A 27,949-nucleotide genomic window follows, 5' to 3' on the forward strand; every position below is an offset into this window, starting at 1 on the left:
CCTATTTGGACAGGGCACCTGACCTTGGCTTGGATTCTCTGAGTTTGAACCCTGTCATCAGCCATTTGGCTACATTTTGTCCCTCTATGGGGGAAGACAATTATATCATACACTGAAGTCTCCTTCTATGTCTAGGCTGAAAGGGACTAGACCTTGGGGCCACTGTGTTGTACAACTACAGAGAGTACCATTCACACCATGGATCATGTCAATGCTGCCTTCTAAAGCAAAACGGGACCATGATGCAAATAGCACCACCTTGGTCTGTGCGACATGATGGCCCTATGTATACTGGTAGAAAAAGGCTCAGCTTCTTTCTACAAGCAATTTGATCAAAGGAAAAGAAACAGATGAGACAAGGGAATTAAAGTTGAGAAGAAGAGAAGTAACAGGTGCTTAAGTATGGGTGTTTTGCCTGTATTACCCCCTACAGTCTTCCCAGTAACCTTCTAAGGCAGGTATGTAATAACACAGATGAAATAAATGAGGCTCGAAGAAACTGGCTAACTTATCCAAAGCCATATAGCCAGCAAGTGAGGCTAAATGCAGAACTAGGTTCAAGATGCGTATTTTGCTACTAAGAATGGGAGTTTAAAGCAAGTTGGGTTTCATAGATGTTTATTTTCAGGAACTAGGACAATTGTTTGACAAGGAAAAAATCTCCAGAACTGAAGATATTTTCTTCATTGGACTCTTTTACTTGTGTTAATTCAGCAAGATTGCAGATCCCTGGAGCTCAAGTGACTAAGCTCTTTTTGGAGAATTAAAGTTTAGGACCTCAGTGCTGGGGGTTGCTTTACAACACTCAGCCCCCAAGGTGTGTCCTGAAGTCAGCACACATTCACCCTGCTTGACACATCCTTAGACATACAGCTGTGGTCCTGCGTGGTGTCTGACTTGGTTGTCAATATCTGTACTTTCTCCACCACCTACCACTCCACCCAGGGCCTGAACAATCTCCAGTCACTTCAGAAAGATAAACTATGCCCACTAGATTCTACTAACAGGGACATAAAAGCTCTCTGAAAAAATGTTCCACAAGGATTGAAAAGAGCAGGAGTTGTAGGTGTATCATTTTCTAATCATAAAACTTATTAATCAGAACCTACTTTTCAGAGAATTCTGATCAAGAAAATCTTTCTCTGAGAATTTGAAGAATCCTTTTTTGCTGAGATAACTGAGAAGCACACTGATGACTATCTGGTGTTGTTATTATTATTATTATTTTTTTTTTTTTGAGACAGAGTTTTGCTCTTGTCACCCAGGCTGAAGTGCAATGGCGTGATCTCGGCTCACTGAAATCTCTGCCTCTGGAGTCCAAGCGATTCTCCTGCCTCAGCCTCCCAAGTAGCTGGGATTACAGGCATGCGCTACCACGCCCAGCTAATTTAATTTTGTATTTTTAGTAGAGATGCGGTTTCACCATGTTGGCCAGGCTGGTCTTGCACTCCTGACCTCAGGTGATCCTCCTGCCCTGGCCTCCCAAAGTGCTGGGATTACAGATGTGAGCCACTGCGCCTGGCCAGTACCTGGTATTACTGATAACGACAATAATCAGAATAGCAACAAACACTGATGTAGCCCCTAGTAAGTGCCGTGTGTTCATGTATAACACCTCCAACCTCTGCAACCATAAATGTTCCCCCCACCGCCATTTTTTGGTTGAGTAAATTGAAGCTGAGAAAGGATGCTGTGTCTCTCTGATTCTAAAGCCCATGTTTTTGAAGGTCCACTGCAGCTCATGTTTAAATATTTTTCTAAAGAAAGCCCTTAAAACTCCTCACAAAGACTGTTAATTCTTCCACCTGAGAGAATATTTGGATAATTCTGGAAACCAAAGTTCCATGGCCAATGATTCTCTTTATACCTTTGCACCAGCTGGAATTTTTTCCTCCTCTTTGGTGATATACTGTGTCCACGTTTCCCAATGTCCACTAGCTTGTTTGATAAAATAAAAATCATAGATGCTTCCTGGACCCAAAGAAACAAAACAGATCATTAGCACATGAAGGCTTTACTTGCCTCCCATATTTGAGGATTTTAGGTCCCTCAGTTATCAGCATGTGAAAATGTATAACTACCAGTACTGGCATAGTTGTGGTGAAACTTATACATTGCTGGAAAGTGTATAAACTGAAACAACACTTTTTAAAGAGTAGTGACTTTATTATTTGTGTAAAAATGATAGGTGCTAATTATGCAAATTATTAAATTAGTTTTCATAATGTAAACAGCAAGTATTAAAATAGAACAAGGCCAGGTACAGTGGCTCACGCCTGTAATCACAGGACTTTGGGAGGCTGAGGTGGGTGGATCACCTGAAGTCAGGGGTTCGAGACCAGCCTCGCCAACAGGGTGAAACCCCATCTCTACTAAAAATGCAAAAAAATTTGCTGGGCATGGTGGCACGTGCCTGTAGTCCCAGCTACTTGGGAGGCTGAGGCAGGAGGATCACTCAAACCCAGGAGGCCGAGGTTGCAGTGAGCCGAGATTGTGTCACTGCACTCCAGCCTGGGCAACAGAGTGAGACTCTGTCTCAAAAATAAATCAATAAATATATAAAATTAAAAAAAAGAACAAAAGAAGACAATAAGTTAGTCAAAATCCCACATCCAGAGATAACTTTTGATGGCAATCCTTCTAGCCCTCTTTCTAGACACACAAACATACTGAAGATGGAAAGACAGATAGATGAAAGAAAGGATTTTATAAGAAAGGGACTCATTGGACATATACTATTTTAAAATAACTATGTTAAAGTTAATTTTACTTAAATCTAGCAAAAGAAAAGGAGATTGAAGTGAAACTGAAGGACCTGCTGACTTTCAGGTACAGTTTTTATCACTACAAGAGATACTGGGTCCTAAAAGGTATTTCATAATTTTAAGTCATTAAGGGATTAAAGTCATTATGCTTTATAAATCATTTAATGTTATTTTGTTGTATTTTAACTTTCTATTGTGAGAAAAATTTAAAAAATGAAAGGAGAATAGTATAATAAACCGTCCTGTACGCATTATCCAGCCTCAACATGATCATTTTGCCATTTTTGTCTCATCCATTTCACTACCTCCAACCAGCACCATATTCATTTTTCCTTTAGTCTCTCTTCCTTTCTTTCTTTTTCTTTTTTCTTTTTTTTTGAGATGGAGTCTCACTCTGTTGCCAGGCTGGAGTGCAGTGACATGATCTTGGCTCACTGCAACCTCCGCCTCCTGAGTTCAAGCAATTCTCCTGCCTCAACTTCCCAAGTAGCTGGGACTACAGGCACTCGCCACCACGCCCTGCTAATTTTTGTATTATTAGTAGACACAGGGTTTTGCCATGTTGGCCAGGCTGGTCTCAAACTCCTGACCTCAGGTGATCCACCCGACTTGGCCTCCCGAAGTGCTAGGATTACAGGTGTGAGCCACTGTGCCCGGCCCTTCCCCGTCTCTTTCCTTCCCTTTCTCTCCCTCCATCCTTCCTTTCTCCTCTTCCCTCATCTCTCTCCACTCCCCTTCCCTTCCCCTCTTCCTTCTTTGGAGTATTTTAAGGCAAATCCTGATATCAGACCATTTCAATTGTGAATACAAACGATTCAAGTTTAGACCAATTTCATTGATTCCTTTGTGAACTGTGAGGTGATTAACTCTTCCTTCCAGCTCCCCTTCTCTGGTTCCTTTTGTTGTCATTGACACTATAACTTTCACTTTGTCAGGGTTCATATTCATTTATGTTTTTTTCTGCAACCATAATTTCCCCATTCCTTAGTCTTATGTTTATATTTCAATAGCTTCACTGCTCAAACTTTTAAATAGATTCAGTGCTCAGGGCTTTTAACACAGACCACTTAAGAGTTCTTTGTTTTAATTCATCTCTTAGTTGACTAATTTTCTTCCTTTCTCTTCTTTCTCTCTTGTCTCTTTTTTTCTTTTTCTTTCTCTTTCTCTCTCCCTCCTTCCCTCTTTCTTTCTCCTTCTGTATTTCCTTCCTTCCTTCCCTCCCTCCCTTCTTCCTTCCTTCCCTCCCTTTCTCTCTTTCTTTCCTTCCTTGCTTCCCTCCTTCCCTCCTTCCCTCCCTCCCTCCCTTCCTTCTTTCCTTCCTTCCTTCCTCTCTTTCATTCTTTCTCTCTTTTTTCTTTCTTTTTTGAGACAGGTTCTCACTCATTGCCTAAGTCAAAGTGGTGCAGTGGTGCAATCACAATTCACTACAGCCTCAACCTCCCGGGCTCAAGCAATCTTCTCACAGCCCCCTAAGTAGCTGGGACCACAGGCACACACCACCACACCCAGCAAATTATTTTATTTTTTGTAGAGATAAGGTCTTGCTATGTTGCCCAGGCTGGTCTCAAACTCCTGAGCTCAAGCAATCTGCCTGCCTTGGCCTCCTAAAGTGCTGGGATTACAGACATGAGCCACCATGCCCAGCCTCATTTTTTTTTTTTTCCAAGAAGGGGCTTATAGGTGCTCAACTCTCTCAGCTCTTACTGTTTGAGAATGACCGCCTGCTGCTTTTGTATTTTAACGTGAGAGTAATAGTCTATGTCATATTTTCTTGTCTTCTAAGGTATGCAGACGTTGCTCTATTGTTTTTTTTTTTTTTTTTTTGCATTTTAAATTGCTGTGCAGAAACTGAGGCCCATCAGATATTTACCTGGAAGTCCAATAACTTAATTATGTTATATTTTCTGGTCAATTACTATGTATCAGTTTTCCTTAGAGCATAGCATACTCTTACAATTGGTAGAAACAACTGTTCATTTTAAGAGAAGTTTCTGCATCTGTATCTTTGTATATATTATTTATACTATTGACTGGAGTTCTTAAGGAACTAGCATTATTTGGTCTCCATATCAATTGTATTGTCTCTGATTGCTTCAATGTTTTTCTCTTCTGTTGTATGTGTAATTATCTCAAACCTTATTTCTAAGCAATATAGTAGATGTCTAGCCTTGTATACTTTATTTCTTGCTGGTTCTAATTCACTTATTAGATCATTAATGGCATTATTTTATTCCCAATCTGTTTCTCTGACTCTGCAGTTCCTCTATTTCTCTAATTTAGTAGTTTTATCACTTCATCTACAAACTTTCTACAGCTTTACTGAAATGTAATTTACATATCATATAATCCAACTAGTTCAAGTGTACAGTTCAATTGTACTTTTAGCATACCAAAACCACATGTACATGTAAATATATTAATATTCACAGAGTTGTGAAACCATTACCACAATCAATTTTAGAACTTTTCATTACATTGGATAGAAACCCCACACCTCTTAGCCGTCACCTGCCAAATCCCTCTCCCACCCACTTCATACCCTGGCAACCTCTAATCTACTTTCTGTCTCTATAAATTCGCCTATTCTGCCTATATAAAGGGAATCATACAATATGTGTTCTTTTGCGACTGGCTTCTTTCACTTAAAAAAGTGTTTGTGTGTGTGTATTTGAGACCAGGCCTAGCTGTCACCCAGGCTGGAGTGCAGTGGCACAATCTTGCTCATTGCAACCTCAACCTCCTGGACTCAAGTGATCCTCTTGCCTCAGCCTCTCAAGTAGCTGGGACAACAGGCATGCACCACCACATCTGGCTAATTTTTGTAGAGAAGGGGTTTTTGCTATGTTGCCCAGGCTGGTCTTGAACTTAGCTCAAGTGATCTGCTCACAATTGGATTGCGTAACTTTTGAGTTAAATTAAATTGGATTGTGTTTAACTTTGGAGGAAGTGTCACAGCCTCTTTTTCAAAGCTACTGCACCATTTTACATTTCCATTATGGTAGATGAGAGTTCTGATCTTCCTGCATCCTCACCAATACTTGTTGTTTTTCATCTTTTTAATTACACCCATCCTAGTTATTGTAAAGTAAGTATCTCATTGTGGTTTTAATTTGCATTTCCCTGATGGCTAATAACATTGAACATCTTGTCATGGGCTTATTGGCCGTTTGTATATCTTTTTTTTTTTTTTTTTTTTTTTTTTCTGAGGCAGGGTCTCACTCTGTCACCCCGGCTGGAGTGCAGTGTTACGATCTTGGCCACTGCAACCCCTGCCTTCTGGGCTCAGGTGATCCTCCTGCCTCAGCCTCCCAAGTAGCTGGGACTACAGGCAGGCACGCACCATCATGCTTAGCTAATTTTTGTATTTTTTGTAGAGATGGGGTTTCGCCATGTTGCCCAGGCTGGTCTCAAACTCCCGGGCTCAAGTGATTTGCCCACCTCAACTTCCCAAAGGCATGAGCCCCAGTGTGCCTGGCCTGTATATCTTCTGTAAATAACTGTCTATTCAGATATTTTGCCCATTTTATATTGTGTTGTCTTTTTATTATTAAATTATCATAACTCTATATATTCTAAATTTGAGTCCCTTATAAGGTACATAATTTGTAATAAATTTCACCCATTCTGTGGGATTTTTCATTTGATGTTGTCCTTTGAAGCACGAAAGTTTTTAATTTTAATGATGTTCAGTTTACCTATTTTTTCTTTTGTCACTTTTGCTTTTGTTGTCTTAAGACATCATTGCCTACTCCAAAATCATAAAAATGTGCATCTATGTTTTCTTCTAAGAGTTTTATAGTTTTAGCTTTTACATTTAAGTCTTTGACCTATTTTGAGTTAATTTTTCACTATAGTGTGAGGCAGAACTACAAATTCACTCTTTTACATGTATAATTCAGTTGTTCCAGCACGATTTGTTGAAAAGATCATTCTTTTCCTATTTAATCATCTTGGCACCATTGTCAAAAATCAAGTCACCATAAATGCAAGAATTTTCTTTCTGGACTGTCAATTCTATTCAATTAATCTATATTTCTGTTCTTTTGCCAGTATACCATACTACTCATTTATGAACTTAAAAATTTAAACTTCTATTATTACAAAATTCTTTCAACAGAAATATTTTCTGGCTCTTGGTTCATGTTTTCTGTTAAACATTCTCTCTCTCTCTCTCTGTCTCTCTCTCTCTCTGATGTGTGCATGATTGCCTTACCATTCTGCTCTGATATAATTGGGTAAATTCTTCTTGACATTTTTCCCAACATTATCTGGGGCCAGTTTATCTTATCTACAGTGTTGGCCACTATTTAAGGAATGGTGTGTGGCTTTCTTTTGTATAGCCTTAATCCATAGGGTTGGGTAAAGGGAAAAGCTCAGTTACCTTTGCTGGAAAATCTGAGCACTGTACCCTCTCTCTGAAATCTGTCTACATTTCCTGAACCATGGGTCCATCTCATTCCCATCCTAGCTAGTGATGTGCCCCACTCCTGAAGGATTCAGCTCATGTCCCCACGCAGCACAGGGTTCTGGAAGATGCAAAACCTGGTGTTTTTTCCCATCCCTACTAAGGTCCTCCAGCATCACACAGGGGCTTCCATGATGTAGAGTTTCTCTTAGACCTTTTGTGCAGCTGCCCAGCCATCATCATGGTCCCCTTTCCTCTCCGTTGGTGATTTCCAGCGAGAACTCAGAGTGTTGTCAACTGACCTGCTTTCCTCTCCCCGTCACTCTTAGCAAGACAGAGGGGTGGCAGGTTCTGAGTTGGGAGATACGCCAGGCCAGAATCTTGTTTTCTCTCCTTATTCACTATTTCACAATGTTTGTAGAATTAAGTTGTAATTCATTCTTTGGTTATTGCTGGGTACTTTTTAGGATTAAAAAACGTTTGTTGTTGCTGATTTTGTTAGGTATTTTAAAAGTGAGCTTCTGTTATTCTATGTCACTCTGCAGCCTTACCTAGAAGTCAATCTGGTGCAACACTTTTAGAAAGCAATCTGGCACAATGCTTACAGAGCGACGAGAATGTTCTCTAAGTCAGATATCCCATTTCTGGGAATTTATCATAAGGAAATAATTCACAATGAAAATAATCTGTATACATGAGTATGCAACACCATCTGTGATAGCAAAGAAATAACTTACATATCCTACATTAGGAGACAAGTAAAATTAGCTCTTATAAGATGGATGGAATATTCTTTGGTCATTAAAATGATAGTTGCAAAAGCTAAGTATTAGCATAGAAAATGCTTTTAAGAAACAATGATAGATAAAAATAGACTACAGAGTGAAATATATACCATTATGGTAACTATGTAAAGAGATGAAACCAGGTAGACAAGCAAGGAAACAGATTTTTTGAAAACTGAAATGACTGTGATACAGTGGTATGAACAGAGATATACGTAATGATAATTTTTATTTAATAGAATAGAATTGCTTTTACAATGAAAAGGAGATACTAAAAGACTGAATTGGTAAAATATTTTTCCCTCTTCCTTTGCTGATGTTAAGCTAGAGCTAATTTGTGGCTTGATTTGGGAACATTTAGGCTAATGAGAAAAGATTTGGCTGGGCGTGGTGGCTTATGCCTATAATTCCAGCACTTTGGGAGGCCAAGGTGGATGAATCACTTGAGTCTGGAAGTTGGAGAACAGGCTGAGTAACATGGCAAAATCCTGTCTCTATAAAAAATACAAAAATTAGCCAGGCATGGTGGCATGTGCCTGTAGTCCCAGCTACTTGGGAGGCTGAGGTGGGATCACCTGGGCCTGGGGCACTAAGACTGCAGTGAGCCATGATGAGCCATGACTACGCCACTGCACTCCAGCCTGGACAACAGAATGAGGCTCTGTCAAAGAAAAGAAAAGAAGGAAGGGAAGGGAAGAGGAGAAGAGAAGAGAAGAAAAGAGAAGAGAAAAGATTTAACTAGTAAAAGTAGATTTACCAGCAGTGTGACCTTGGCTAAGGTTACCATTTACACACCTGTAAAATAGGCCTGATTTTATGTCAAACTCGGAAAATCACTATGGAGAGTGAGTGAGATATATGTATCAAACATCTAGCATAGTTCTGGGCACACAGAAGGCACTTGGTAATGTTTAGCTCTAGCTCTTCTTGGTTTTCATCAGAGTAATGGCTCCTGTTCTCTTTGTGTTGTGATTATAACTTAAACTCTGGTCTGGGTGTGAGAGTAGAAAGAGGAGAATAGCAGAAATTCAGGAATGGATTGGTAATGAATTGGTAAATGACTTCTATCACCCCTACCACCCCTACCCCAGCTCTGCTTTCCTCTCCTGCACTTGGGAAAATGAGGTAAACTTTTCAACTGAGCAGTAAGTGACTTTTCAAAGGTCACACAATGAATGAGTGAATAAAGAGAAATTAAGCACTTTCGGGACAAATGGATCCCTGGGTTGACAAACAAAGGTCCCTGTCAAACAATGTGAGCCCAACATTGACAGAATCCCACAAGGGTCTGCTTGCTTTCCTTAGTGTATGCTTCCCAGTGTAGTTCCTCCAGCACTTATTTGAGAGATCCATTTATGCCATGTCTTGCATATCATGAAAATCCTAGAAAACAATGTCCCATAAAGTCAGGGAAGGCCTTCCTGGAGCACTCGGCATTAGAATTTTAATCGTGGGCCCTCATGGACAGGCTAGAAAGGCATTTTAAGCTTTTGAATATGGTTATAAGAAAGTACAGGGTCTTGCTATGTTGCCCAGGCTAGTCTCAAACTCCCAGGCTCAAGCGATCCTTCCAACTCAGCCTCTGTGTAGCTGGGATTACAGGCATGAACCACCATGCCCGGCCAAAACCTGTTTTTTTTTGTTTTGTTTTGTTTTTAAAACAAGCTGCTGCAAAAGAAGATATACACAAAAGAAGTCAGTTTGCAGGACTCGATGAAAATTATGGTTCGTTTTATGCTGCATCTGCTGGGTAGGGCATGGAGGGAGGAGATGAGGCCATCGTTGTGGACAGGAGATATTATAAGGGAAAATTATCTAGAAACTGAATGGGAGCTGTGCACATCACGTCATTGACTCTCTAGCTGCAGAAGGAAAGGAAAGAGGTCACCACAAAGTGATCTGAAAGTGAGGTCAAGGGCAATTCATGTACCATCTCTGCAGACACAGCATAAACAGATTGATCTTGAAGGATGAGGAAGGCAGAAAACAACATGTGGAGCCTGTGAAAAAAATATTGCAATGTAAAGGAATGTCATATGGAGATTAACCTGAATAATTTATCTCTGAACTTTTTTTTCTTTTGAGACAGGATCTCACTGTATCACCCAGGCTGGAGTGCAGTGGTCATGCATGGCTGTAGGTGCATCACAGCTCACTGCAGCCTCAACCTCCTGGGCTCAAGTGATCCTCCTGCCTCAGCCTCCCAAGTAGCTGAGAATAGAGGTGTGTGCCATCATGCCTGGCTAATTTTTTTTTTTGTATTTTTTATAGAGACAGGGTTTTACAATGTTGCCCAGGATGGTCTCAAACTCCTGGGCTCAAGAAATCCACCTGCCTCAGCCTCCCAAAGTGCTAGGATTACAGGGGTGAGCCGCCGCGCCAGGCTGAAACTTGTTTTTGCAGGACTTGAAGCCAAATTTCAGGAAAACTGTTTGGTATCTTCAATGAGGTGCAGAAAGACCTAACTTTAAATGAAGCAGGAACAGAAAGCAACAAAGGAAAAACAAACTAAGATGAAAAGACAAGATGAGATAAAAAGTGAGATGGATGCCCTAAGAGATGATGATGATAATAGCAATAAAATTGCTCACGTTTATTTAACATTTCCTACATACCATGCTTTATTCAAAGTATTTTTACATGTATTAACTCATTTAATCCTTACTATTATTATTGTCCCCATTTTATAATTGAGGGAACTGAGGAGGATAAAGAAGTTGCTCAAAGTCACCCCAGTAGTAAATGTTGGAACCAGGATCCGAACTCTGACAATTTCACTCCATGGCCTGTACTTTCCCATCCTTGCACTAACAAAGCCTGGCACAGAAACAAAAGATACAAAGGCAGAATTAAAATCATTCAAGACAGTAAAAAGAATAATTGAAGTTGTGGGTGGCTGATATCAAAATGAAAAGTGCACCTCGAAAGACCAAAGCCCCAAAACAAGAAAAAACGAGATGATGGTTATGGGAGCCAGAAAATTATTTTTTTCCTTGCTGACGGAAAGGATGCATCACATTCCAGGCAAAATAAACAAAAGAGGACACAGTCTGTTAAAAACAAAACAGAAACAAAACCTACAAAAACATTAAGTAAAAAACATATGAAAAACAAACTACCACTTTATATATAATTCAACCTCACTTCTAATTTAAAAAAGAAGAAATTTAAATTAGATACTATTTTCACTTTTCAAATGTAAACAGAATGCCAAAATACATGAGGCAAAACTGATAGAACTTCAAGGAGAAATAGACAAATCCAATATCACAGTCGGATACTTCAACCACCCCTGCCAATCAGTAGTTGGCAGATAACAGTCAGAAAATAAGTAGGAATATAGCGAAACTGAATAGCACCATCATCAATTAACGGGATCAAATTGACATTTATTACTTTATTCAACAAAAGAAGACTACATATTTTCTTAAGCTCACATGAAACATTCACCAAGATAGAACGCATCGTGGGCAATAAAACACTTTTTAATTTTTTTTTAGGCAGGATCTCACTCTCTTACTCTGTCACCCAGGCTGGAGTGCAGTGGGATGATCATGGCACACTGCAGCCTCCAACTCCTAGGCTCAAGCAATCATCCCGCCTCAGCCTCCTGAGTAGGTGGGACTACAGGTGAGCGCTACCACACCCACCTAATTTTCGTTTTTTGTTTTTGTAAAGATGGGATTTTGACATGTTGCCCAGACTGGTCTCAAACTCCTGTGCTCAAGGGATCCTCCATCTTGGCCTCCTAAAGTGCTGGGATTACAGGTGTGAGCCACCGTGCACAGCCAAAAAGAAAGATCTAAAATCAATAATCTAAGCATTCATCTTAGGAAACTAAAGAGAGCAAATTAAATAAAAGGAAGCAGAACAGAAGAAATAAAAATTATTGCAGAAATCATGAAATTGACAACAGGAAATTAATAGATAAAATTAACAAAAGCTGTATCTTTGAAGGATTAATAACATTGATAGGCTGGGCACAGTGGGTCATGCCTGTAATCCCAGCACTTTAGGAAGGTGAGACAGGTGGATCACTTGAGTCCAGGAGTTTGGGACCAGCACCAGCCCGGGCAGATCCCATCTGTTAAAAAAAAAAAATTGATAAACCTTTAGACAGGTTAACCAAGAAAAAAAGAGAAGACAGCACTAATATCAAGAATGAGGCTGGGCGCGGTGGCTCACACCTGTAATTCCAGCACTTTGGGAGGCCAAAGCAGGCAGATCACCTGAGGTCAGGAGTTTGAGACTAGCCTGACCAACGTGGAGAAACCCCGTCTCTACCAAAATACAAAATTAGCCAGGCGTGGTGACACATGACTTTAATCCCAGCTACTCGGGAGGCTGAGGCAGAAGAATCGCTTGAACCTGGGAGGAGGAGGTTACGGTGAGCCAAGATTGTGCCATTGCACTCCAGCCCGGGCAACAAGAGTGAAACTCCATCTCAAAAAAAAAAAAAAAAAAAAAACTAAGAAAATGAAAGACAGGCCATCAGTACTGATTCAATGGACATTAAGAGGATAATAAACATTATGAACAACTTTATGCCAACAAATTTGATAAATAAAATAGACCAATTCCTTGAAAGACATGATTTACATGATTCACATAAGGAGAAGTAGATAATTTGAATAGACTTTTATCCATTAAAGAAATTTAATCAACAATTAATAACCTTTCAAGAGAGAAAGTACCAGGCCAAGATGGGTTCACTGGTGAATTCTATCAAACATTTAAGGAAGAAATGATACAAATTCTCTACAATTTCTTACAGAAAATAGAAGCAGAGGACACACTTTATAACTCATGCTATGAGGCCAGCATTACGCTAATACCAAAGCCAGATAAAGACATTATAAGAGAGGAAAATTACAGACCAGTATCTCTCATCAACATAGATGCAAAAATATTCAACAAAATATTAGCAAATCAAATCCAACAACATATGAAAAGTATTACACACCATAATCAAGTGATATTTATTCCACTTGATTATTATTATTCCAAGGTATATAAGTCTGGCTCAACATTTGAAAATCAATTAGTGTAATTCATTGCATTAACAAGCTAAAGAAGAAAAATCATACGATCACATTAATAGATTCAGAAAAAGCATTTGACAAAATCCAACATCCACTCATGACAAAGACTCTCAGCAAACTAGTAATAGAGGGAACTTGTCAACTTGATAAAGAATATCAATGAAAAACCTTCAGCTAAACATCACACTTAATGGCCAAGAACTAGATGCTTTCCTCCTAAGACTGGGAGCAAGATAAGGAAGCCCTTTTTCATTACTTCTGTTCAGCATCATACTGGAAGTCCTAGCTAATGGAATAAGACAAGAAAAGGAAATAAAATATTGGGAAGGAAGAAATAAAACTGTCTGTCTGTGGCATAATTATGTAAAAAATCCCAAATAATCCACAAAAAGACTCCTGGAACTTATAAGTGATTGTAGTAAGATGGCTGGATACAAGATTAATATACAAAAGTCAATTGCTTTTCTATATACAGGCAATGAACAAGTGGAATTTGAAATGAAAACACAATACCATTTATATTAACTCCAAAAAAGAAGGAACTACTTAGGTATAAATTTAACAAAAAATATACAAGATCTATATGAGGAAAACTATAAAACTCTAGCCAAAGAAATAAAAAACAGTCTAAATAAATAGAGAGATAATCCATGTTTATGAATAGAAAGACCCTACATTATTAAGAAATCTGTTCTTCTTGACTTGGTCTAGGTAAACACAGGCTTAACATTATCCAGCAATAGCATGTCTATGTGTTTACTAAATGAATTAATGGAAAAGTTATGTTCACAAAAGGCCTTTACATAAATATTTTTAACTGCTTTATTTATAAGTACCAAAAATTGTAATAAACCAAAATGTCCTTTAATGGGTGGATGGATAAACATACATACAATGAAATATTATTAAGTGATAAAGAAGCAATCTAACAAGGAATAAAAATCCATGTAGGAACCTCAACAGCATATTGCTAAGTGAAATAAGGCAGTCTAAAAATTTCACATACTGTATGATTCCAAGAATATCATGTCTTGGAAAAGTCAAAACTATAGAGACAGTAAAAAGATCAGTGGTTGCTTGGGGATCAGGGAAGCAAGGGAGGATGAAGAGGTGGAGCACAGGATTTTTTTGGGTTGTGTGAAACTATCCTGCATGATTCTGTAATGGTGAATACATGACATTTACATCTTTGTCAAAACCCATAGGACATACAACACAAGAGTGAACCTTAACGTAGACTATGAACTTTGTTCATAATAATTTAGCAATATTGGTTCATCAATTGTAACTATAATACCACAGTACTGCAAGATGTTAATGAAAGAACTGTGTTTGTGTGGGTGAGAAGAAGTGGCATATGGAAACCCTCTATTTTCTGCAACATTTTTCTATAAATTTAAGACTAAAGTCTATTAAAACTTTTTTTAAAGGAGAAGAAAGTTAAAATGCGATATGACTTTCATATTTCAAATTGCTTGAGATTTTTTGTTTTGTTTTCTGAGATGGAGTCTTGCTCTGTTGCCCAGGCTGGATTGCAGTGGTGTGATATCTCAGCTCACTGCAACCTCTGCCTCCCAGGTTCAAGCAATTCTCCTGCCTCAGCCTCCTGAGTAGCTGGGACTACAGGTGCCCACGACCATGTCCAGCTAATTTTTGTATTTTTAGTAGAGATGGTGTTTCAACATGTTGGCCAGGCTTGTCTCAAAATCCTGGCCTCAAGTGATCTGCCTGCCTCAACCTCCCAAAGTGCTGGGATTACAGGTGTGAGCCACTGTGCCTGGCCGAGATATGATTTTCATATTTCAAATTGCTTGAGATTTTGAAAAGGCAATACTCAAGTGAGGCACACGGGAAGTTTAGCAACCAAAAGCTTTAAAATGTTACCGACCTCTTGACTCAGCAATTCTATTTTAGGAAATCATCATAAGGAAATAACAATGAATTAAGTAAATATCATTAACAACCAGAATATTGTTAATGATAGTAAAAACTAGGAGATAAAAGTACAGAATGATCTTATATTTTAAAAACAAACCTGGAGACACATACATGCATAAGAAAATGTCCAAAAGAATTGTCATCAAAATATTAATCGTGGCTGTCTTTTTATCACATATTTTTATTGTATATTTTTTTCTTAAAAAATAAGAATGAACTTCATACCCACAACAATGGCTATTATCAGTAAAACATACAGAGAGAATACAAGCACTGGTGAGGATGTGGAGGAATCAGAACTTCTGTGTATCGCTGGTGGGAAGGTACAATGTTGCAGCCTCTATGGAAAACATTACAGCAGTTCCTCAAAAAATTAAACATAGCATTAACATATGATCCAGATTTTCACTTCTGAGTATATACACCAGAAATAGCAGAGACTCAAAAGACAGTATTTGTACACCCATGTTCATAGCAGCTTTATTCGCAATAGCCAAAAGGTGGAAGTAACTCAAGGATCCACTGACAGATGAATGGATAAACGAAACATGGTGTATACATGAAATGGAATATATTCAGCCTTAAGAAAGGAAATTCTGACACATGCTACAACATGGATGAATGCCGAAGACATTATGCTAAGTAAAATAAGCCAGTCACAAGAAGACAAATACCATACGATTCCTCTTACATGCAGTACCCAGGGCAGTCTAATTTATGGTGACAGAAAGTAGAATGGTTATTTCCAGGGTAGGGGTGGAGAAGGGGCTTTGGGGGAGGTACTGTTTAATGAGGACAGTTAGTTTGGGAATGTAAAAAACGTCCTGGAGATGGAGGGAGGTGATGGTTGCCCAACAATGTGAATGTACTTAACGCCACTGATTTGAACAATTACAAATGGTCAAAATGGTAAATTTTGTGTTATGCGTATTTTACTATGACAATAAAATAAGCAAAAATCACCCAAACCAAAAACTCAATGAATGCATGACAATCTGACTAATGGATTGGTACAGAGACAGAGGCTCCCTGTGGTTCATCTTGTGAAAGGAGCATATCTTGGGCCCCCAAAATCATCAAGCTAAAAGGAAAAGTCAAGCAGGGAATCACTTAGGGCAAACCTGCCTCCCATTCTATTAAAGTCACCCCTCTGCTCACTGAGATGAATTCATATCTGATTGCCTCTTTTGGAGAGGCTAATCAGAAAACTCAAAAGAATGCAACCATTTCTCTCTTATCTACCTATGACTTGGAAGTCCCCTCCCCACTTCAAGTTGTCCCACCTTTCCAGATGGCACCAATGTTCACCTCACATACATTGATTGATGTCTCATATCTCACTAAAATGTATAAAACCGTGCTCTGGCCACCTTGGGTGCATGTTTGTTGTCAGCGCCTCCTGAGGCTGTGTCACAGGCATGCGTCCTCAACCTTGGCAAAATAAACTTTCTAAATTAACTGAGACCTGTCTCAGATTTTTGGGGTTCACAATCTGACAGATGGCCATGTATCAAATGAAGTGTGCAAGCTGTGCAGAGAAAGAGTATGTGGCAGGCGGTAATAGTATCTACTTGCTCATTCATTATTTCATTATTATGAAACATAATAATGTTTCATTATTATCAAACATACAGAAACATGGAAGACATTGTACAGTGAACATTTGTATACTCACCTTCTAGATTTTACCGTTAGCTTTTTATTTGTTTTAGTACATACCTGGTCATCTCTCGATCCTTCCTTTAATCTATCTTTTTTTTAAAAAAAAATTCAAAATTAATTGTAAGCATCTACACACTTTCTCATAAATACTTCGGCGTGCTTGTCATTACCTAGTGTTCAGTATTTGTTTATATATTTTTCCTTTGATATAAATCTTACAATGAAATTCACACATCCTAAGCCCACATTTCTAAGTTTTGGCAAATGCACATATTTGTGTAATCCAGGTCACTCTTAAGATATGCAACATTACTATCTCCCCTAGAAGTTCTCTCATGGCCCTTGATACATGTTTTTTCACAATCACAAAAAGTAAAGCTATTTAGGAAGTACTTGTAATATGATCCTCTTTTTGTTCTAGGAATACAGAAAAAACTGAAAGAAAACATAAGAAGTGATATTTCTGGATAGTGGGATTACCACTGATCTTAATTTTCTTCTATTCCTTTCTCTGTATTTTCTAAATTTTATATAATGTCTTACTTGGGTGGTAGAAAAACAAAACAAAAGCGACTTAGAAGAAGCATCTTCCTTATAAGAAATGATGTCACATGCATAAGAATATTTATAGTCACTAAGTGATCATTTTGAAGACAATGTATGTAGTGAAATTGGAAACATTTCAATATGATATTAAAATATAACTGCAGGCCCGGTGCAGTGGCTCATGCCTGTAATCCCAGCACTTTGGGAGGCTGAGGCAGGTGGATCACTTAAGGTCAAGGGTTCGAGACCAGCCTAGCCAATGTGGTGAAACCCCATCTCTACTAAAAATACAAAAATTAGCCAGGCATGGTGGCGCATGCCTGTAATCCCAGCTACTTGGGAGTCTGAGACAGGAGAATCTCTTGAATCTGGGAGGCGGTGGGTGCAGTGAGCCAAGATCATACCACTACACTCCATCAGGGGTGAGACAGCAACACTCTATCTCAAAAAAAAAAATTATAATGACAAAATTAAAAGAAATATTAATACCATAAGTACCCTATACGAAGGCATGTCAACACACACAGAAATAGAAAGGAATAAGAAAAACACGAGTGTCTATATTATTCATTTTGTTTTGGTGATGGAATTATAGGTAATTTTTGCAAAAATAAAACAGTCATATCCTCTTTTTCTAAATTAAAAAAGTGGTTAAGTATCCCATAAAACCCTGACTTCAGGACCACCCATCAGCCAACTCTATTTTTTTTTTATTTTTTTGAGACAGAGTCTAGCTCTGTTGCTCAGGCTGGAGTACAGTGGCATGATCTCAGCTCACTGCAACCTCTACCTCCCGGACTCAAGCAATCCTCCTGCCTCAGCCTCCTGAATAGCTGGGTTTACAGGTGCATGCCACCACGCCTGGCTAATTTTGTTTGTATTTTTAATAGAGACGGGGTTTCACCATGTTGGCCAGGCTGGTCTTGAACTGCTGACCTCAAGTGATCTGCCCACCTCAGCCTCCCAAAGTGCTGGGATTACCAGTGTGAGACACCACAACCAGTCAATGATGATATTTTAATTCTGTAATTCCTTACATATTTATTAGCCACCTAATATGACTGGCCTTCCGTGGCTTTTGTAAAGGGCTCACCTGTCTGCACATTCTGGTTGTGTTTAGAACACGTAATTCCAACTATTATACTAGAACATAACAAACAGGTTCTAAATTACCTCTTTCTGGAAAGATGTTGTTTTTGGTGAGTTTGACGCTTTTGGGCCTTGGGTGGTTATCATCCATGCCCATGATCAGGTTGCGGAAAAACACATCAAATTTCTTTCTGCTGTCTGCGTTGATGGTGCCAGCCACGGTCCACACCAAGGAAAAGAGAAACAGTCCTTGGAGCCAGAGAAAGATCTGTTGACTTGACAGGCCTTCACCTAATTCCATTTCCTCCTCTTCTACTGCCCTGATTTCATCTAAAAGTGAGAAAAGCGAATCTCAGGACAGAGTGCAGAATGCCACAGATGTAAGGGCTGTGAACTGGTTGGCTTTGCCTTTGAAGGGTCTGAGCCAGAAGGGCGACTGATATTGGCAGAGTGCCTATCACCTACCAGATCATTTCACATGCATTTTTTTTTTTTGAAACAGGGTCTCACTCTGTCTCCCAGGTTGGAGTGCAGTGGTGCAGTCACAGCTCACTGTAGCCTCAACCTCCTGGGCTCAAGTGATCCCCCCACCCCAGCTTCCTGAGTAGCTGGGACCACAGGCGCTAGCCACCACACCTGACTGATTTTTATATTTTTTTATAGAGATGGGGTTTCGCCAGGTTGCCCAGGCTGGTCTTGAACTCCTGAGCTCAAGCAATCCACCCACCTCGGCCTCTCAAAATGCTAGGATTACAGCCGTGAGCAATATTTTTATTTTTACTGCTATATAATAATATAGTATATATATATATAATCACTATATATCTACATATATATAATCACTATATACATATATATATATATAATCACTATATATATATATATTTTTTTTTTTTTTTTTGAGATGGAGTCTAGCTCTGTCGCCCATGCTGGAGTGCAGTGGCACAATCTCGGCTCACTGCAACCTCTGCCTCCTGGGTTCAAGTGATTCTCCTGCCTCAGCCTCCCAAGTAGCTGGGATTACAGGCACCCGCCACCTCACCCTGCTAATTTTTGTATTTTTAGTAGAGACGGGGTTTTACTGTGTTGTTGGCCAGACTGGTCTCGAACTCCTGACCTCGTGATCCACCCACCTCAACTTCCCAAAGTGCTGGAATTACAAGCGTGAGAGACCGCACCCGGCCTTTACTGCAATATTTTTATTGTGGTAAAATACATATATATAATTTACCATCTAACCACTTTTTAGTGTATAGTTCAGTGGTATTAAGTGCATTCATATTGCTGTGCGACCATCACCACCATCTATATCCAGAACTGTTTTCATCTTGCAGAACTGAAGCTCTTTGCCCATTAAACAATAACTTCTCCCTCCATCCTCCCTCATCCCCCTTGCAACCAGAACTCTCCGTTCTGTCTTTATAAATTTGGCTACTCTATGTACCTTAATTGTGAGGTAGAATCGCACAGTCATTTTGTGACTGGCTTATTTTCTTAGTATAATGGCTTTAGTGTTCATCCAAGCTGTAGCATGCATCAGAATTTATTTCCTTTTTAAGGCTAAATAGTATTTCATTGCAAAATTACAATACATTTTGCTTATTTGTTCATCCATCGGTGGACACATGGGTTGTTTTCACCATTTGGGTATTGTGAACAAGAGTTCTATGAACATGGTTATACAAATATCTGATCAAGTCTCTGCTTTCAATTCTTTTTGGTTTATATGCTAAGGTGAAAGTGCTGGATCAATAAGTCTACATTTACTTTTTTGTTTTTTTGGATATTAATCTCTTATCAGAGAGGAGGTAAGATGGGGGCCCTGCTATGTTCATCTCCCTCTAGGATATCCCTGTGAGGTAAAAAGGGCAGGAATTACTACTCTCATTATGTGAATGAGGAGCCTTAGACTGAGGAATGACGGGGTAATTTGCACTAGAATACCACCCAAAAATCAATGTCAGACAAAGACTAAACACATGGACTTTCCCTACCAAACTCTACTATCTGCACTCCAAAGGCTTGCTTGTTCTAGATCAAACAGCCAGTCATGTTGTAATTCAATGGGGGCCAAAGAGAGGTGGGAGCAGAAAAAATAGCCAAGGTAGACCAGGTGCTGTGGCTTATGCCTGTAATCCCAGCACTTTGGGAGGCAGAGGCAGGTGGATCACTTGAGGTCAGGAGTTCAAGACCAGCCTGGTCAACATGGCGAAACCCCATCTCTACTAAAAATACAAAAAAATAGAAGCGGTGCGTAACTTAATCCCAGCTACTCGGGAGGCTGAGGCAGGAGAATCACTTGAACCTGGGAGGCTGAGGCTGCAGTGAGCCAAGATCATGCCACTGCACTCTAGCCTTGGTGACAGAGTGAGACTTCATCTCAAAAAAAAAAGAAATAGCCAAGGTAGACCCACCCCCCCATGTGGCTTAAGAATCATGGCTAGCACTTACCAAGCAGAGAAGAGTACAGTCTCATCATTGAGAAGGCAAGGTGGATGGGAGATGTCTGGACAACAAATTTACAATGAAGGCGACCAAATTCCAGGCAGGGCTGGACAAGCCACATGAACATGTCATTGACCTGAGAGTAGAAACCTCCATGAGACTTGGAGACATGATCAACAAGTGAGTTGAAGACCAAGAACTTGGTCTACCTTGTGAGGCTAGAGATGCTGGTTAGACTGCTGATTTTACATGTAGGTGCATTGGGGGAAAACTTATAGGCAACAAGACCCCTATCTCAGCATCCTCCTTCAGGGTCCTAAGACTGTTGCCCACAGGCCATGTTAACTCAGTTTCCCATCCGCATTCCACTGCCCAGAGCTGATACTCAGAGAGGCTTGGAAACACTCTGGGTCAGCTACAGGATGCATAAAATGTGTTTAGAACCCAACTAGTGTATCTGTCTTTGTTTCTATAAAAAGTATTAGGAATTCTAAACAATTAATTTACAAATGACTGTTATGTTAGACACTGGTGAGGTGGGACTCCTGTATAAATTAGTCAAAGAGAGTACAGAGCTAATTTGGGGGGCTCATTTTCAGTAATTTACCACACGTATGGGTAGGTTTATATGTTCTTCTTTGGGGTTATCATGATTCTTGCCTCTAGTGTCTGTTCTCCAGTCCATTTACTCTTTTAAAAAGTTATCCGACTTGCTTTTCTTGTAATGCTTTTTTAAACCTTTGTTATATTTTTTTTAAAAAAAAGATTTATTTACTTACAAATTTTTTTTTTTTTTTTTTTTTTTGAGACGGAGTTTTGTTCTGTCACCAAGGCTGGAGTGCAATGGTGTGATCTCAGCTCACTACAACCTCCGCCCCCACTGGGTTCAAGTGATTCTCCTGCCTCAGACTCCCTGAGTAGCTGGGATTACAGGCACATGCCATCATGCTCAGCTAATTTTTGTATTTTTAGTAGAGACAGGGTTCTACCATATTGGCCATGCTGGTCTCAAACTCCTGACCTCAAGTGATCCACCCACCTCAGCCTCCCAAAGTGCTGGGATTACAGGCGTGAGCCACCACGCTCAGCCTCTTTGTTATACTTTATTTGTGACTTTCCCTATACACATTTTTTTTAAGAAGTAGGAAGGCCATCACTAAATAAATACAGACTTAGGTGTGGATCTATATAGATAATTTATGTATGTGTAGATGCATTTATATGTATATATAAAAATACAGGTATACATGGAAATGTGGTATATCAATTCAGTCAATAAATATTTATTGAGCATCTATTAATTGCACGGTAGTAGTGCTGGGGATAAACAATGGAAAAGGTAGACAAGGAGCCCTCATGGAGGGTCAGGGAAGACAAACAATAAATAACTAATCCAGCAGGGATATCAGTAAAATACCTACAGATCATGCAAAGTTCTAGCAGGAAACACAAAGGTGTTATGGTGAAGAATAACAGGAAGGGTTTAAATAGGGTAAAGAAGCCTTCCTGGAGGAGGAGATTTTTATGTTGAGAACTGCATGAAGAGGGTGGAGCCAACTCTGAGATAAACTGAGGCAAGAGTCCCAGGAAGAGGAATAAAAAGAGCAAAAGCCTTGAGGTGATGAAACCTGGGCTTGTCTTGGAAACAAGACAGGACTGCTGGAGACTGCTAAGCTGAGGCTGAGAAAGAGCAGGAAATGAGATTGCAGAGGCAGGCAGGGCCAGATCACATAGTCTCATGGGCCCTGATAAGGAGTTAAACTTTGTGCCAGGGACATTGGGGAGTCCCTAAATGACTTTACATATATGGGGACTTGGCAGCTTTTGGTGTGTGTGTGTGTGTGTGTGTGTGTGTGTGTGTGTGTGGACTGGCGCTTGAATGTGCACGTGGATATGTACTTGTATTTACATATTATCCATGTATGTAGGTGATGACAGACATGCAGCCGTCCTACATAATCCCCCAAAGAGTTTCCATTGTAGGAATAGACCCTCCTTAGATTCCTCAGTGGGAGACTTTCCTAAGCATTCTATTAACACAGGGGAGGGCAAGAGGAACCACAGACACTGCTACTCCCTTCCTGCTTCCGGGTCTGAGAGTGTGGTCAGGTACCCGCCTAACCCGAACTTTCCCACCTCTTTAGAGAAGGGAAGAAGGGAGTGGTCGCTCACAGTAGCTGCAGTGAAAGCACTTCTAACTGGTTCCAGCTCCCTCAAGGTGGGAGGTGCGGAGTCCAGGTTACAGGGGTGGGAATTGGCAGCACCAAAAGGAACACCTGGCCCGTCTCTAGAGAAACTTCTACAGACATTTCTGTTAGTGGGGCAATGAAGAAAGAGGTGACATTTCAGCTTCCATAGAGAACATTCCTCAGCACTGGGATTCTCCACTGGGGAGCCAGGGAGTGATGGGGAAGGAGGAAGAGGAAAGAGAAATTGACTGCACCACCCCATGCCCACCATATGGAGAAGAAAGTTCGAAAAATGGCAGGCAGCCAGGAAACAAGATAACTGGGGACAACAAGGGAATTCCCTGCCCCTTGTTGCCTCCAGGGACTATGAAGGTGAAGATGTACCTAGAAGACCCTCGAGATGAAAAGCAGGGAGACAGCAGGAGGGGAAGGAAAGGGTCTGAGGGGCTCACCAATTCTTTGTGCTCCTCGGTGAGACTGGAGGGCAGGGTGTCCATGTAGGAATCCTTCAGGGGCTTCCAGCCTAGTTGATGGGGCTCCATGTAGATCATCCCACACCTGGGAAGCACAGAGGACCAGTTTAGGTGCTCGCTTCTCTGTTACTAATACGGGTTAACATTTATTGAGCAATCTACTGCATGTCAGGCGCCATGCTAGGCATTAATGGATCTTGACAATAACCTAGTCCCCTGGGTTTACCCATGTTGAATCTTGTGTTCATCTGCCCCTTGATTTCTTTCCTTCATATACAGTTTTATAGCATTTCTATATGTTCCTAAAATGTTGATTTGTTTGTTTGGAGACAGTGTCTTGCTCTGTTGCCCAGGCTGGAGTACAGTGGTGCAATCTCGGTTCACTGCAACCTCCGCCTCCCTGGTTCAAGTGATTCTCATTTCTCAGCCTCCTGAGTAGCTGGAATTAGAAGTGCGTCCCACCACACCTGGCTAACTTTTTTGTATTTTTAGTAGAGATGGGGTTTTGTCTTTAGTAGAGACAGGGTTGGCCAGGCTGGTCTAGAACTCCTGGCCTCAAGTGATCCACCTGGGCCTCCCAAAGTGCTGGGATTACAGGTGTGAGCCACCTCGCCTGGCCTGTTCCTAAAGTGTCTATATTTTTATTTTAGTTGTTTTTAACAATTAAAAAGGGGTACCATGTTATAGATAATATTTTGATCTTACTTTTATTATTACTATATAATAATAATATAGTATATAATAGCATATAACCATACAGTATATATATTATTATATATTAGCATATAATAATATAGTATATATTAGTATATAGTACAACATTATATTATATATAATATACTGTAATTATAGATATAATTATGTAATTATATAATTACATAAATATAGATATAATTATGTAATTATATAATTACATAAGTATAGATATAATTATGTAATTATATAATTATGTAATTATAGATGTAATTATAGATATAATATATTTATAGATATAATTATGTTATCTGTGTTATATATAATATTGCTAAGATTTTGTCCTTAATAGAGTTACTAAGATTTATTTATATAGTTGCATGTCAGTGCAGTTCTTTTAAGTACTTTATTATACATATTACAATTTCTGACTCTATTATACTTTATTAATTCACTCTTTTGTTGTTGTTGTTTTTTAGATGGAGTCTTGTTCTGTCGCCCAGGCTGGAGTGCAGTAGTGTGATCTCGGCTCACTGCAACTTCTGCCTCCTGGGTTCAAGCAATTCTCCTGCCTCAGCCTCCTGAGTAGCTGGGATTACGGGCACCCACCACCATGCTTGGCTATTTTTTTGTATTTTTTTGTAGTAGAAATGAGGTTTCACCACGTTGGCCAGGCTGGTATCAAACTCCTGACCTCAGGTGATCTGCCCGCCTCGGCCTCCCAAAGTGCTGGGATTACAGCACAAGTCATCGTACCTGGCCACCAGTCAACTCGATTAATAGGCATTTGGGCTGTTTCCAAGTGCTTGTTACTGTGAGTTCTGCCACTATATTTTTTGTACAGATCTCCTGTTGCACATGCCAAAAGTTTTCCTTGGGCCTGTACTTAGGAGAATGGCTGGCTCTTGGGCATACGGAGATTCAACTTTAGGAGATAATATCAAACTGTTTCCAAAGTACTTGCTGGGTTTTAGACTCCCACCAGTAGTGTGGACTGAGGGCTGATTTTATGACAAATCTAAATGAATGACAAATAATATAATGCTAAGCAAATTAATGCAGGAACAGAAAACCAAATCCCGTATGTTCTTACTTATAAATGGGAGCTAAACATTGAGTACACACGGACACAAAGAGGGGAACGATCGGCTGGGCACGGTGGCTCATGCCTATAATTCCACACTTTGGGAGGCTGAGGCAGGCAGATCACAATGTCAGGAGTTTGAGACCAGCCTGGCCAACATGGTGAAACCCCATCTCTACTAATAATATAAAAATAGCCGAGGGTGGTGGCGTGTGCTTGTAGTCCCAGTTACTGGGGAGGCTGAGGCAGAAGAATCGCTTGAACCCAGGAGGCAGAGGTTGCAGTGAGTCGAGATCATGCCACAGGACTCCAGCCTAGGTGACAGAGTGATACTCCGTCTCAAAAACAAAAAAAAAAAAAAAAGGAAATGATAGATATGGGAGCCTACTTCAGGGTGGAGGAGGGTGAGGATGGAAAAACAACCTGATTAACTGGGTGGCTAAACAATCTGTACCCCAAACCCCCATGCCATGCAATTTACTCATGTAACAAAGCTGCACATATACCCCCCGGAACCTAAAATAAAAATTGGAAAGAAAAATAATAATAATGTAGATGATCTGCGAGGGCTTCATCACATTTGTGAAATTTGAGAGCTTTCTCTTTTGCTTAGGGTGAGTGGGGCCACACTGTCCCCCGGGGTGCCCAGTGAGGGCTGCCTCACCTGCTCACAGTGGCTGGAGAGGCTTGCTCGAGGTCGGCTGGCTCGAAGATCAGGCTCATCTTGGAGTTCATCTGGATAATTTCCCCACTCATGAGACACAGCTAAAAGTGCAAAGCAGAGGTTAGCAGACAGGGGAAAGGCTTAAATTCCATCTGCAAGTAAGAGGTCTCAGTGCAGACAAAGCTGGTTTGATTCATTCCATAAATATTTCTTGAGCACTTATTATGTCCCAGGCACTGTTATGCACCAACTCCTAGGTGCATAAAATAAAACAGACAAAATTTCCTATCCTCTTGGGGTTTACATTCTTCTGGGAGATGACAGACAATAAGCAAAATATATAGTGTTCAAAGTGGTAAAAAGTGCTCTGGAGAAAAATTTAGTAGAAGAGGGGATTGCATCTACACATACATATATCTACACATACATATACTATATAGATCCACACCTAAGTGTGTATTTATTTAGTGATGGCCTTCCTACTTCTTAAAAAAAATGTGTATAGGGAAAGTCACAAATAAAGTATAACAAAGAGGCTGAGCGTGGTGGCTCACGCCTGTAATCCCAGCACTTTGGGAGGCCGAGGAGGGTGGATCATTTGAGGTCAGGAGTTCAAGACCAGCATGGCCAACATGGTAAAACCCTGTCTCTACTAAAAATACAAAAATTAGCTGAGCATGGTGGCACATGCCTGACCTCAGTCAGGGTTGAGTGAGCTGCAATTTTAATAGGAAAGCCAGGAAATCACTGACCTTAGATGCAATCTCAGATGAAGAATCGAGAAGTTATCAGACTTCACCAAGTTTCCTGGTCCCTTTCTCAATATTTAACATAGAACTTAACTGCAAAGCCACATCCTATTTTTATTTGCTCAGTTCTTTCACAAAAGACCCATATTTGAACACCCGCATGGACTAATCCATAGCAGGAGGGACAAAAGCCTTTCCATAAATTCTTTTTATTTTTAATTTTTATTTGCTTTTGAGACAGGTGTTGCTCTGTTACCCAGACTGAAATACAATGACACATTTGCAATCACTCCATCCTTGACCTTTGGGGCTCAAGCGATCCTCCCACCTCAGCCTCCTGAGTAGCTGGGATTACAGGTATGTACCTTCACACGTGGCTAGTTTTTTATTTTTTGTTTTTTGTTTTTAGATTAAATCAATGTTTCCATAATATATTTTTAAAAATTTTTTTGTAGAGACAGGATCTCACTGTGTTGCCCAAGCTGATCTCAAACTCCTGGGCTCAAGCAATCCTCCTGTCTCTGCTTCCGAAAGTGCTAGGATCACAAGCATAAGCCACCATGCCTGGCCCATAAATCTTTTTTAGAATAGAGTGAAAGAGGCTAGGCACAGTGGCTCATGCCTGTGATCCCAGCACAGCACTTTGGGAGGCCGAGGAAGGCAGATCACTTGAGGTCAGGAGTTGGAGACCAGCCTGGCCAACATGGTGAAACCCAATTTCTACTAAAAATACAAAAAAAAAAAAAAATAGCCGGGCATGGTGGCACGCATCTGTAATCCCAGCTACTAAGGCAGGAGAATTGCGGGAGGTGGAGGTTGCAGTGAGCTGAGATCGTGCCACTGCACTTCATCCTGGACAACAGAGAGAGACTTTGTCTCAAAAAAAAAAAAAAAAAAGAAAGAAAAGTCATCAGAATTTCTAGTGTGTAGCAGGTAAAACCCTGTAGGAAGTAGTGCAATTACACAGGAAAGCCTTGGAATATATATTAAGTCAATGACACTGTTTCCTACTCACGAAAATGGATTCCAGTGAGATGTTTAAGTTATAAGAAAGGCCTGAGGCCCTTGTCTCCCAGGAGAGAAGAGGAAATACAACTGATTCATTCTGCTCATCCTAATTTGTGATTAAAAACTTCCCTGCACCTTACTTGGCCTGCATCAAACACAACTTGAAACAGGTCACTGCCTGCATCCCCAGGAAGATCACAGCTGTTACAAGGCTGACACCACCAACCGCGTCATCTCTGAATATCAAGAAAGCTAAAACAGACCCACACCTGTGACTGTAGTTTCATTTACATCCAGAGCAGAGGAAAACCATTAGGAAATTCACTTATTATGACTGTCTTGATACTTCTAATCTCAAGACCAACCGATACATCTGTACAATTAGTTTATATAATATAGTCCATATCATGTA

General features: G+C 40.1%; 1 protein-coding gene across 2 annotated transcripts in view; it reads right to left on the bottom strand.

Moving 5' to 3' along the window:
* The window catches only part of DNAH3 (dynein axonemal heavy chain 3), a 220,705-nt gene that overhangs the window by 68,690 nt on the left and 124,066 nt on the right, over window positions 1-27,949 (bottom strand). For both annotated transcript variants that reach the window (XM_055365425.2, XM_063700040.1), the window contains 5 exons: window positions 25,781-25,881; window positions 23,319-23,424; window positions 20,684-20,813; window positions 18,317-18,562; window positions 1,868-1,971 (listed from right to left, as the gene is read on the bottom strand). In XM_055365425.2, the coding sequence (XP_055221400.2) occupies window positions 1,868-1,971; window positions 18,317-18,562; window positions 20,684-20,813; window positions 23,319-23,424; window positions 25,781-25,881 (687 nt within the window). The remainder of the gene's footprint in view (window positions 1-1,867; window positions 1,972-18,316; window positions 18,563-20,683; window positions 20,814-23,318; window positions 23,425-25,780; window positions 25,882-27,949) is intronic.

This window comes from Gorilla gorilla, chromosome 18 (assembly GCF_029281585.2).
Source record: "Gorilla gorilla gorilla isolate KB3781 chromosome 18, NHGRI_mGorGor1-v2.1_pri, whole genome shotgun sequence".
Classification (NCBI taxonomy): Eukaryota; Metazoa; Chordata; class Mammalia; order Primates; family Hominidae; genus Gorilla; species Gorilla gorilla.